This window comes from Myotis nattereri (assembly GCF_964212035.1).
Source record: "Myotis nattereri genome assembly, chromosome: 2".
NCBI classification, from domain to species: domain Eukaryota; kingdom Metazoa; phylum Chordata; class Mammalia; order Chiroptera; family Vespertilionidae; genus Myotis; species Myotis nattereri.
In genome coordinates, this window is record NC_138076.1 from 121797660 (window position 1) to 121809943 (window position 12284).

The window sequence follows — 12284 nt, forward strand, 5'->3', positions numbered from 1 at the left end:
GTGGTTGCAAATATCAAAAAATTTCTATATGTGACACGGCACCAGAGTTAAGTTAGGGTTTTTCAAAATGCTGACATGCCGAGCTCAAAAGGTTCGCCATCACTGCGAGTCTAAGTTCGATTCCTGCCAATGAGAATACAATGAGTGGTGCCTTGAAAATTTGGGGACCAGGTAGAGGTTTGGGTGGTTTCTCCTGGGTGAGGATGGTGGTGGTGATAGTAACTTTGGGGTGAAGTTTCCTCTGGCTCCAGATATTCCATGGTGCCACACTGAAGCTGGCTCAGGCACTGGGTTCTGTTCCTCTGCTTCCTGCTGCAGGCCCTGGCCTGGCTTTCATCGCCTACCCCCGGGCTGTGGTGATGCTGCCCTTTTCTCCTCTCTGGGCCTGCTGCTTCTTCTTCATGATCATTCTCCTGGGACTGGATAGCCAGGTATCAAGAGGCAGCTACTCAGAGGCTGAGAGATGAATCAGTGTGGGTGGGCTGGGCGAGGGGGGGGGGGGGGGCGGGGCAGAGGCATGTGTTTGAGCTTGATGCCATGATGGACCTTAAAACAGTTGGGGACTTGGTGAATGGCAGACGTGGATGCCCTTCCAGGGACCAAGAGGAGCTTGAAGGATACGTCTAGACCAGCAGTTCTCAACCTGTGGGTCGCAACCCCTTTGGGGGTCGAGCAACCCTTTCATAGGGGTTGCTTAAGACCATCGGAAAACACATATATAATTACATATTGTTTTTGTGATTGATCACTATGCTTTAATTATGTTCAATTTGTAACAATGAAAGTGGGGGTCACCACAACATGAGGAACTGTATTAAAGGGTCGCGGCATTAGGAAGGTTGAGAACCACTGGTCTAGACCTAACTATGCAAGGATTGCTCTGGAGACCCGAGTCAGGGAGCCTGGCTGGGCTGAGCCAGAGCTAGTTGATGGAGCTTATTTTGGGAGCTCTCTTTCCCTCCAATTTTTTTGCCCTGTCATCCAGTTTGTGTGCGTAGAGAGCCTGGTGACGGCGCTGGTGGACTTGTACCCCCGTGTGTTCCGCAAGAAGAACCGGAGGGAGGTCCTCATCCTTGGAGTGTCTGTCATCTCCTTCCTTGTTGGGCTGGTTATGGTCACAGAGGTGAGGCTCTGGGAGGCTTGAAGGTGGGGACAGGGCGAAGAGGTGGAGCAAAGGTGGACAGCTGCCACCTGTTTGGTGAAGCAGGCTGCTGTGGCTTCAGGGCACTGGGACTCTCCTTTCCCAACCACAGGAAGCACAAAGTAGGCAAGTTCCTCTTCTGGCCTTTGGGCATTGACCACCTACTTCTGGGGAATGGGTGAGGGGTAATCTGGCTCCATGTTAAACTAAGAGGTGTGGAAAGGATAGCCTTGGATTAGGAAAAACTGCCTGCCCAACAAGTTTTCATAATTTCCCAGGCGGCTGCACCAAGTTCTGGGGATAAACTTCAAAGGGAGAAAGGTCGCCCTGGGAATGGTGATATTCTGTGTGACCTCTCAAAGGAGAAGGAAGGCGATGGGTCTTGTCAGCCTGGTAATACCAATGGCAGCCCCTACCGTGATCTGTGCCAAAAAAAGTGCACATTATGTCTTGGACGTTTGGGTCAATCCCAAAATGTTCTCGGGGACAATCTAATAATAGCTGTCTTTTTCATCTATCATCCGTCTAAAAACAATAATAAAAAATAATTATTGTTTCATACCTGCCTAGTGCCTTACAGCGTACAAACTACATTCTCTTTTAATATCTGTCTTCTGTGATCCCCACCGACTCTGTTCTGTGCCCTGAGGGTGTGAAGCTGGATGGCGAGGGGCTACGTCTGTTTGTTTCCTCTGAATAAATTCTGTTTTTATCTCCCCCCCGGCAGGGCGGTATGTACGTGTTTCAGCTCTTTGACAACTACGCAGCCAGTGGCATGTGCCTCCTGTTCGTGGCCATCTTTGAGTCCCTCTGTGTGGCTTGGGTCTATGGTGAGTGACTCTCCCTAACCCAGTACTCACCTCTACCCCAGTCAGGGCCCTTAGACAAAAGAGAGGTGCCCACTGCTCACACCCACCTTTTCTTTGGACCCCTTCTCTACCCAACCTCAAAAATCTCAAGAACCATAAGTTGCTACCATTGGAAGGGCCCTCCAGAGGTTACCTTGCCTACCCTCCTGGTTATGGCTGCACCGAAACCACTTCAGATGGGCCCATATCCTGTCCTATCCAAACCTTTTCAGCCTGTAACAGACTTAACAATCAGAAAGTTATTGCCTCTGAATCCCAGGGAAGAGCTTTCCTCCAGCAGGGATCTGTGAAGACAGCCATGATATCTCCTGTGCATCGGTCCTTGCCCATCTTGGTACTTTGGATGCTGAAGAATGTCCTTTCTCTCCCTTCTTTCCTTCTCTACATTGTAGGAGCTGGGCGCTTCTATGACAACATTGAAGATATGATTGGGTACAGGCCTTGGCCTCTTATCAAATATTGTTGGCTCTTCCTCACACCAGCTGTGTGCACAGTAAGATAACCTTCAGGGAGGGAAGCCGGAGGAAGGGATAGAGAGATGGTAGCAGGAGGCTAGGTAGGCTGTTAGTCTGAGAAGGTGCTTCTCTGTGGGCATCGAGAATCATTTTAGATTTTCATCCATCCTCCTGTTGGATTTTAGACAATGACAGCAGAAGCATCAACTGAGGTCCAGAGCTGTCAGACTGTTTGACCAGCAACACAACATGAGTGTAATGTTGCAGGCAGGATGGAAACCCAAGTGCAAAGTACTCATGATAATACTGAGAACCACAGCAATAATAAAAGCAAAAGTTACAGAGCACGTACCTTGTGCTGGGCACAGAGTGCTTTATGTATCTTAACCTATTTAATCTTCACAAGGACCCCACAAAGTAAGAACTGCTATTATATTTATTTGACAGAGAAACTGAAGCCAAAGGGGTTTAGCAATGCCCCCGAGCTAAAAAGTGGCCGAGGGCTAGGCTTCAAGCCCAGGTGCTGGGCTCCAGAGTCTGAGCCATGAACCACCTTCTTCCTCCGGTTTATCCATCTGAGTCAGCCACTCCCCAGCACGCACTATATTCAGGATCTAAGTGGGGCCTACCCTCTATCCTCGAGATATGCAGAGCCTCACCAGATGGTGCAGGAGACTTAAACAACTGAAAGCAGCAGCAGGAATACTGTCATGTCTTAATTGGGATCCAGCCATGTTTAGAGGTGCCCATGGGCACAGGAGCCCTGGAGGGACAGGGTAGGTGCCCGGGAAACACCCAGTGGGGGTATGTGGATTCTGAGCAGTGTGGATGGAGGCTGATTGGCCCAGATGAGCCTGGAGGAAAATCCAGGCTGGAGTGTGATCTCTGCCAGTTCCTCCAGGGGGCGCTGAGGGCACAGGGTCCCTGCTTCCCAGCCCCTTTCTCTTCTGATCTCACCCTCAGGCCACCTTCCTCTTCTCCTTGATCAAGTACACCCCGCTGACCTACAACAAGAAGTACACGTACCCCTGGTGGGGGGATGCCCTGGGCTGGCTCCTGGCTCTGTCCTCCATGGTCTGTATTCCTGCCTGGAGCTTCTACAAACTCAGCACCCTCAAGGGCTCCTTCAGAGAGGTAGGAAGTGAGTGGGGAGGAGGGCAGTCAGAGGGGGAGAAACCCTAGTGGATGATGGTAGATGGCTGCCTGCCAGGGTAGACGCTGGTGCACTGGGGGCCTGGCGTGGGGACCGGGGAGGGATGGAGTGAGTGCTTAAAAGTCTCAGAAAGAGACTGGATGCCTCCAAGACACCGGATTGTAGGGCGGCACCTGGAGGGTATGATTGTGTATGGGGAGCAGGCAGGCATTGGTGATGAGGGCAACTGGAGACCTGCTACCCCCTCCCCCACTCCACCTCAAGGCAGCCACCTCCACTCTCCTTCCAGAGAATTCACCAGCTCGTGTGCCCAGCTGAGGAACTGACCCAGCGGAACCAAGCAGGACCCTCTGCCCCTGCCACACCCAGGACATCACTTCTCAGACTCACAGAACTAGAGTCCCACTGCTAGGGGGCAGGCCCATGGACAGTGCCTGTGGGCCTGGCTGTGGGGACAGCTGCAGAAGGGGAGGGCAGGAGCAGTCCCTCTGTGCTTCTGTCTCCCACCTGGGGTAGATAAGACAAAGGGGCATTTTGGAATCCACCTTCTGAGCTGGGTGCCTCTCATTCCAACTTCCCTGCCCCAAGGGTGGCTAAGCAGGTGTGAGCTGCTAGTATCCACAGCATCCCCTTTGCGGTGGGCTGGGGAAGCTGGGTGAGGACTGGTGGATGGGATGGGAGGTCTGTTTGGCTTCTGGGCCCTCTTACCCTTCATTCCATTAAATCCAAGTTCTTCCCACTGACCGCCAGGAGTTCTGCCTGGTTCCTGCCCCTCCGCCTTGCTACCTTGACCCCTTCATCACTTTAAAGTCTCCTTCCCTCGCTGAGTTCTTGTGGACCATGAGCAGAGAGGATTGCTGTGGGGAGAAGGGTGATGGGGCTGACTGAGCTCCTCCATCACCAGACACTTGGACCAGAGCGGGTGATATCTGTCACACCTCTGTCCGTGCTTCTACTAGAATCCTTCCCTCCTCCTCCCCTCTGTGGAATAAGGAAGGCAATGGAGAGGAGAATGAAGGAGGAGCCCTTCCTAGCTACAGGAAGGAAGTGGAAAAAGTGGTTGGGCTTCTTCTGCCCATGTTTCCCTTGCCTGACCCCGCCTGCCAAACCTGTGTCTGTGTGCCTGCCTGCATCAGGGGTATAAGAGAGGGACAGCAGTGGCACTACCCGAGCTCAGCCAGCAGAGGGACCCCGCTTCCTCAGGACTCCAGGCTCTCCCGCTGAAAAGAGGATAGCTACCACTGCAGCACCACCAGACATGGCCACGAGGGGGTGGCCTGCGCTGCGAGATGAACTCTTAGGGTTAGGCTGCAAAGAAGACCCAGGTGGAAGGCCAAGTGGGCATGGCCTTGGCCCCAGAGAATCCCACAGGTGTGTCCCACAGCCTCACCTCTGAGCTGTGTGTGGAGCATGTGTGTGTGTGTGTGTGTGTGTGCGTGTGTGTGTGTGGCTGAACACACACAACTGCATTTCTCCCTGAACATGTGGAGGCTTTGATGGTTCTTTTCTTTCTTTATTGATTAAGGTATTGCATATGTGTCCTTATCCCCCATAGCCCCCCCCCCCTCCCCCGCTCATGCCCTCACCCCCCTGATGTCTGTGTCCATTGGTTAGGCTTATTTGCATGCATACAAGCCCTTTGGTTGATCTCTCCCCCTTACCCCCACCTACCCTCCCCTACCTTCTTCCCGAGCTGTTCCAGGGGAGCATTCAGCGATTCCTGGAACTGCAGTTGAGGGGTGCACGCATTCCCTGGGTGGTTTACTTAGTTGTTGTTTTACAAGTTAGTTAGTGGGAAAAGGCACTGGAATCTTTTCTGGTCTTCAGGGTTTGATTTGTTGTTGTTGTTGGGAGAGTTTATAAGAATTAGGGAAAGCAGCCCTGCTGACTGTTGGCCTTGGCTGCTCCTTCTGGACATGACTGGGTGGGTGTCCCCCACATATGCCAGGCTCAGTCACAGGCCTGAGGTGGGAGGAATAAGCCTGCTAGAGAAACGTGCTGAAACTCGAGACAGCACACACCTGGCATCTCCATCCATCTGACAGTATTCCCGGAACACCTACTGTGTGCCTGTGCTATGCTCATGACACATGAGGAGCAAAAACAGACTGTTTACGTGACAGATTGTGACAAATGCAATGAAAGAAAAGAGCAAAGTGCTATGAGAAAGAATAACTGGGTGTGGAAGGAACCCGATGACTTGGGTTAGGTGGTCTGGGAAGGCCATTCTGAGGGTGTAATATCTGTCTCTCTATCCATCCATTTGATCAAAGTTGCAAGAATCTGCTAGGCCTGGGGAGGGATGCAGGCAGTTCAGTAATGGTGATTTGAATCCCATTTAGGAGAGGCGTTAATGGTTGGATAGACTGTGAAAAGAATCCATTAGGATATGAATTAAGAGATGCAGACTCTAGTCCTGACCTGCCTCTGTCTTGCTGTGTGTCTTTGTGGAAGTTGCTTGGAATTCAGGTCTTTGGTGTGTTTTTTTGTGTGTGTTTTTTTTTCCAGGTGGAGATAACACCATGCACCCCACCCACCCATAGGTTTGTTGTAGGGCTCAAATGAGGCAGTGGGTGTGTGAGCCTGAGGTCATTAAATTAGTTGGAGGGTGGATGAGAAGGATCTGCTCCAACAACCAGCGGGGTTGATAGGCAGAGATATGCGAGAAAAGCCACTTGCCTGGGTCAGCATGAGGAAAGGGAGCAGGAATGCGCAGGCGTGGTTTTAGCCCAGGGAGGTGTGGACAGGGTGAGCTCAGTCCATTTGCTCTCTCTGCCTGGAAGGGCGGATACCAGATCCTCTGTTCTCAGAGGAAGAAGATATAAAAGGCAGGGGAGCCTTCTCTTATTTAGAGACCACACCTGTGAGAGAAGAAAGTCAAAGGAAGAAAGGCAGGCAGAGAGCCTTGTGGCAAGTGAGAGCTGAATGGAGAGAGCAGACGCATAGGAAACTGGAGGCTTACAAACAGGGCCTTTGGAGATAGGGAAGTAACTAGTCATGTACCAAGCCCACCAGGCTGCCTTGGGGCCTCAGATCTCATACCTCGGACCCGGCACACGTTTCAGGTTGATCCGTACATCTGCACACAGACGCACTCCTTCATTACCATCAGATAAATGTGCACAAGCTCAGCCACGCCACTGACAGCCGAGTACACTCCCTCATAGAGGCGGTAGTCCTGAGGTGTAGGTCCCAGCCTGCGTGTACTAGCTCTGTGACCTTGGGCAAGTTAATCTCTCTGATCATTTGTTTTCTCCTCTGTAAAGTGGGAATAAGAATACTTACATCATTGTGTTGTTGGAGTCCAGTGGAGGAGAACTGCTCTGGGAAAGCATCTATCCTATTTCCCTTGACTCCAGCCCCACCATATTGGGTTGTCAATGAAACAGAAAAACCCAGGAGTTCAGAGACATCCTTGCTGTCCTCTGGCTTCCTGGCCTCAGGCACCTGGTTGCACTGGGCCCCAGAAAGAAGGCTACACATTTATTGAGCTAAGCATTTTTGCTAGGAGGCAAGGGAGAGGTAGCCCTAAAATAACCCTGCCTCCTGTGGGTCTCGTGCCCTTTCAGCACCAGGAATGTTGTCCAAGAAAATCAGGTCTGAGTCCTCCAAGCCCCAGTCTATCCCCTGGTTCTGGGAGACCAATGCCCTCCCAGAAGAGAAAAGACTAAGATCATTTCCCCCCCTCAAGCTGCATCTATCCACCCATCCACCCACGCACACACCCATCCATCCACCCGAGAAATATTGAATGCCTACTCTGCCAGCACTGTAATAAATGCTAGGGACAAAAAACACAGAGTTACAGAATGTGACACCTGCTCTTTAAATAGTCAGGGTCTGGGGAACAGTATGCTGCAGTACAAGCATAGATTTTTGGAGCCAAGAGTTCCAGGTTCAAATCCTAGCTCCATCATTTAGTTCTACATGGCCTTAGGACAAGTCACCCCAAAGTTCTTATCTGTAAAATGGGGCTGATAATTTCTACATTTCAAGGTTCTTGTGAGGAGCAAATGGAGTAACATGTAAAGCACCTAGCCTGAGTGAGATGCTTAGGAAATAGGTTCCATGCCAGGCCCACTAAAAGCAGGCATGGGGGCAGGAGATGAGAAGATTCTATGGGGTTCACGGCTCTCACTGCAGTGAGATAACTGATTTATTTAACCATATTCCGTCTTATCTCTGGACCCTTCCCAGTATGAAAACTGCCAGTCTCCGGTAGGCTTTCCAGGTAGTTTAGGGATCCTGCCTTTTGCACAGATGGGGTCTCTGGCCTGCAGGGGTTTACCAATTGCTCTGAGTGTCCAGTGGAGGCTGGAAGTGGCGGGGGGGGGGGGGGGGTGGGGGTGGGGAGTTGGAGTGGGCTTGAGTTTGTGAGGTTTCAAGTTCAAGGGAGGCCAGGTCAAACAAGGCAGCTGTTCTACAAGGTGAAGGAGAGATGACAAGACTGCTGAACCACGCATATCTCCAGGTACTAGCAGAAAGTGTGACACCTTGTCGGCATAAAATCGAGTTTTTGAATGAATGAATGGCTAGGATATTCGTCCTCTGCCTCATCTGATTCTCTTCCCTCTCGATCCCCTTCACGGAGAGGCCGGGTGGGTATTTTGTTCTGGAATAGCTGAATGGATGTTGGTGTCCCTTCTGCAGTAAGCTCCATGGTGGACACATGGGCCCTGCATGCTGAACAGGGCAGGTGCAGCAGTGCAGGCCACAGCCCCCAGGTGAGCACAGGGTGATTGGAGTGTGAGTTCTGGCTGCTCTGCTCACACCCTGCTCTGCTGGGCGTGACCCCCAGCCTGCCTCCTGCTTTCTCAGAGGCAAAGGTCTGAGAATTGAGATTCACTCTGGCTTCCCCTTGGCAGGGAAACCCACAGGAGGTGCTGAGGAGGGGCCTGAGATACAGCGAGGGGGGGTGCTTGATGGAAAATTACAAACAGAGATTCTCACTTCAATCTCAGCCCTGCTGGGAAGTTCTAAAATATATAGGGGAAGCTCCTGCAAAGGGAAATTTCCCTTTCTCCCCACAACTTCCCCTCCTCCATACCATCTACAGCTGAAGAAGCATCTTCATTGCCTTGAAAGAGACACCAGCTGTTCTGAATGAATCTGAATGAATGGGCCTCGGTCAGTCCTCCAACACCGTGAGGGTGTGCTCAGGAATAGAGACAGGACCCTGTTCTGGATAAGCTCCCCGGCGCACAGCATGGGACATACACATTATTCAGTGCGTTTCACCACTCATAGCTGCCAGGCAACCAGACAAGGCACAGCTGTGTGCCTTAGGGCTGCCTGGACCACACACTCTACCACCCCAGCCCCAGCCTTCAGAGGACCCACAGCAAACACCTACAACTCCCCTTAAGCACCTATGTTATCCCAAGCAGTTTACCCTATTGCTTCAGCCCTCACAGCAACTCTACAAAGTGGGTATTGTAATATACTGGTACCTTTTACAGATTGATAAACGGAGGCTCATAATAGGGTAAATGAGAAGAGGAGGAGTTCAAACTCAGGTGTGACTGCAAACCTGTGTCCTTTGGGTTCCTTGAGGTGTGCTCTGGGCACTTTCTCTAGGAAAATCCCAAGGAAGAGGGTAGTTGCTGTGCAGGTCCAGAGCCTGCCTCGAAACCACAGAGGGCAAGTACTTGGTGGAAAAGTCCAGCATGTGATTCACCCTCCTCCCGGACTCTGTCACTGAGGCCAACTCCCCTCTGAGGCTCTCGGTTTCCAGCCTGGGAGTTGGTGCTCCATCCTCTACTCTGGCGAGAGAGGGCGGGCCTCATCTCCTCACCCCTAGGAAGGAGCTGGTACCAGGAGCAGGCAAGGTGAGAAGGGGGATGAGGGAAAGGGCAAGGAACAAAAGGAGGAGAGCTGAGGTCAGATCTGAGTCTCTGAGCCCCGCTTGGAGGGGTCCTCTTGGGACAGCACGCTGGGAGGGCGGGAGGGGCTGCGGAGGGAGGGAGTGGGGGTGGGGGACTGGGGACAGAGGACTTGACTTACTGAGATTAGATGTTGTAATCCTGGTTCACAAACTTTTGACCTCAATCCCTCCTGTTGCTCGTGGTATTTCTCTGCCCCTTCACTTCCCAATACACTCACACACACACGCCAGTCACTTTCTGTCTGGGAGCCGAGGACACAGCTCAGATGGGATTCTGAGCTGGGAGAACAGGAGAAGGAGCGAAGGTGGAGGACAATTTCCCTTTCAGGTCCTGTCTCTCTGGGTATTCCCGTAGTGGCTTCCCTGGGCTCTCCTGGGGACCTGAGGCATGGAGCTGAGCTGACCACAGGAGCCGGGATCGGGGCTGAGGTGAGCAGGAGGTGGGGGGCTGGGTCTGTCTTCACAGTCTCTGGGAGGGTCCTCAGAGGGGCTGCCGCAGGAGACCTGAGAGGCAGACTGTGTGTGTCTGTGATGCAATGCACTGGGCCAGAGCGAAGTCTGATGCCCAGGATCCCAGGACAAGGGGTGTCCCAGTTCCCCCTCACCATCCACGGCATCTGAGTTGCTCCAGAATAAGCCTGGGGAGCAGACAAGTCCATAGATGGGGGACGGCCACAGGGAGTGAGTGAAGGAGGGGGTGATCACCTGACTAAGAGCGAGAGGAAAGCAGACGGTGCCCAGCAATGTGGGAGGAGAAGCAGACAGAAGAAACCTGGGCCATTCCTGAAGGCCCATGGTCTGCAGTTAGCAATCACAAGTGAGGGGCTCCTGCCCCCCACCCCACTAGTGAGGGGCTCCTGTCCCCCTGCTAGCAGAGCAGGAGGAGGAAGCTGCCTGGCTCAGGGAAGGCATGGGCATGCTGGTGCCTGAAGGGGGTTGTGAAGGGGCTGACGGAAGGTGCAGGCGGCTACCAGCCAAGCCAAGCAGCCCCCAGGGTATGAAGGACTAGACGGGAGCCAGGTTTTGGTGCCATGCACACAGGTATGTGTGTGCAAAGGGACGTGACGGGAATGGCACCAGTGTGTGTACGGAAACGGCAACTGGTATGTGGGTGTGGGCTGAGGCAGGAGCTGGGGTGTCCCATGCTGGCCTGGGGTGTGATAGGGCTGAGCTGGGGTTCCAGCAGTTATGCGGGGAGTAGCGTTTCTACACTTGTCCGCTCCTCTGCTAGACCCTGGCCAGGCCTCCGCCCACATGCCTGCCTCCTACAAACAGTTAATTTTGGACTTGCTGTCTTTTGAATATTTCCTCGATGGGCAGCACGCAGCCCAGTGTGGCCGTTGGTTCTTTGCTTCTGGAGGGCACTGAGGTATGGTGAGGTCCATTGCATGCCCCCACACCCTGCTGCAGCTTGGCAGAGCAGGTGGGCAGCCTGGGGAGACGATGCTAGGGGCTGGAGAGGTGACAGGGCTGGGGTGGGCTTGGGAAGGGGGAGATCTCTGGAAGTCATCCTGACTGTGGATAACACTGCTGTTTATCCTTAGCAAATGGGCTTTGGTGGAAGGGCACAGCGGGGGTGGGGTGAGGGTAGCAGGAGGGCCAGGTGTACTGTCCTTCTGGCTTTTGAAAGTATCCCAAAAAGGAGAGCTCTGTACAGCTTGTTTTGATGCCTAACATCTTCCCGGACATTTCTTCCCTGAGTCTAACCTGAATCCCGGTTGCTCAAATTAAGCCTGTTTCCCCCTGACTTACCCTGGCTCTGGGCCAGCTTTCCTTTTCACATGCCCTCGCGTTCCTTCTGCCATTCCGGTTTTTCATTCTTACCCATAAGTTATGGTCCTCCCAATAATATTTTTTTTTTTAACTAAAAAAAAGTCACATTAGTGTCAGTTCATGAGTTCATGTTCTCTTCTCTCCCCATCCCATCTGCAATACAACCCAAATCCTGTGGCCAAACTGGGTTCTGAGATTTGCTTCCTGATCCCACTCTCTCCTCTGGCTCCCCCTCATGTACTCCTTCCCCACCTCTAACTGCTGAGGACAGCTTAGCCCTGAAATAGCTGCTTCAGGTCGGGGAGCAGTAAGGCTTGTCTCCTGACCATCCCTTTGGCGACTCTTGTGCTCAAGCTCACCCTGAGCTGAGCTACCCTATGGCTTGGCAAGCAAAGACAATCGTCTTTCCTTGTCTTTTAAGGATCTGATTTTGATCCCCTGCCCTCCCAACACCCCTACTGAGCAGAGGTTATTCTCTCTTCCAGGAGGCGTGAAGCCCAGAGAGGAGGTGTGATTTGCCTAAGGTCACACAGCAAGTTAGAGACTCAGCTCCACTACTTACTGCTTTGGTAAGTTTATGCAAACCATTCAAAAAAAGCTTTTACTGAGCACCTGATGTGATCAGTTCTCGTCCTTAATTTCTCTGAGCATTTCCTCATTTATAAAATGGAGTTAATAGTAATACCCAAAGATTTTGATGAAGATGAAATCTAATGCTGCATATAAAGATGTATATGTTTTTAGGACAGAGCTTATTCAAATGTTAACTGATTACTATTGTTAGGTCAGTTTGGACTAGAACTTTGGTTTCTGTCTGGTGCTTTTTTCATCAGTTTTTTAATCCATTCATTCATTCACCCATCCATCCATCCATTCATTTGTTTGATAATGATTCAAGGGCCGGTCCTCAAGGTGCCCCAGCTGAAATTCTGTAGCAGCATCTACAGTTGGTTCAGGTATCATCGACGTTCCCCCTGGGGCTAGACTACCCTGCTCTTTCAACCTAAGG

General features: G+C 52.0%; 1 protein-coding gene across 2 annotated transcripts in view; it reads left to right on the top strand.

The window, feature by feature from the left end:
• SLC6A13 (solute carrier family 6 member 13) overlaps positions 1-4360 on the top strand; it is a gene marked incomplete at its 5' end in the record, with an annotated part of 49863 nt that extends 45503 nt beyond the window's left edge. For both annotated transcript variants that reach the window (XM_081083659.1, XM_081083660.1), the window contains 6 exons: positions 319-431; positions 986-1123; positions 1869-1971; positions 2403-2503; positions 3429-3599; positions 3908-4360. In XM_081083659.1, coding sequence (XP_080939785.1) covers positions 319-431; positions 986-1123; positions 1869-1971; positions 2403-2503; positions 3429-3599; positions 3908-4030 — 749 coding nt within the window. In that variant the 3' untranslated portion in view covers positions 4031-4360. The remainder of the gene's footprint in view (positions 1-318; positions 432-985; positions 1124-1868; positions 1972-2402; positions 2504-3428; positions 3600-3907) is intronic.
• Between the last annotated feature and the right edge of the window lie 7924 nt (positions 4361-12284).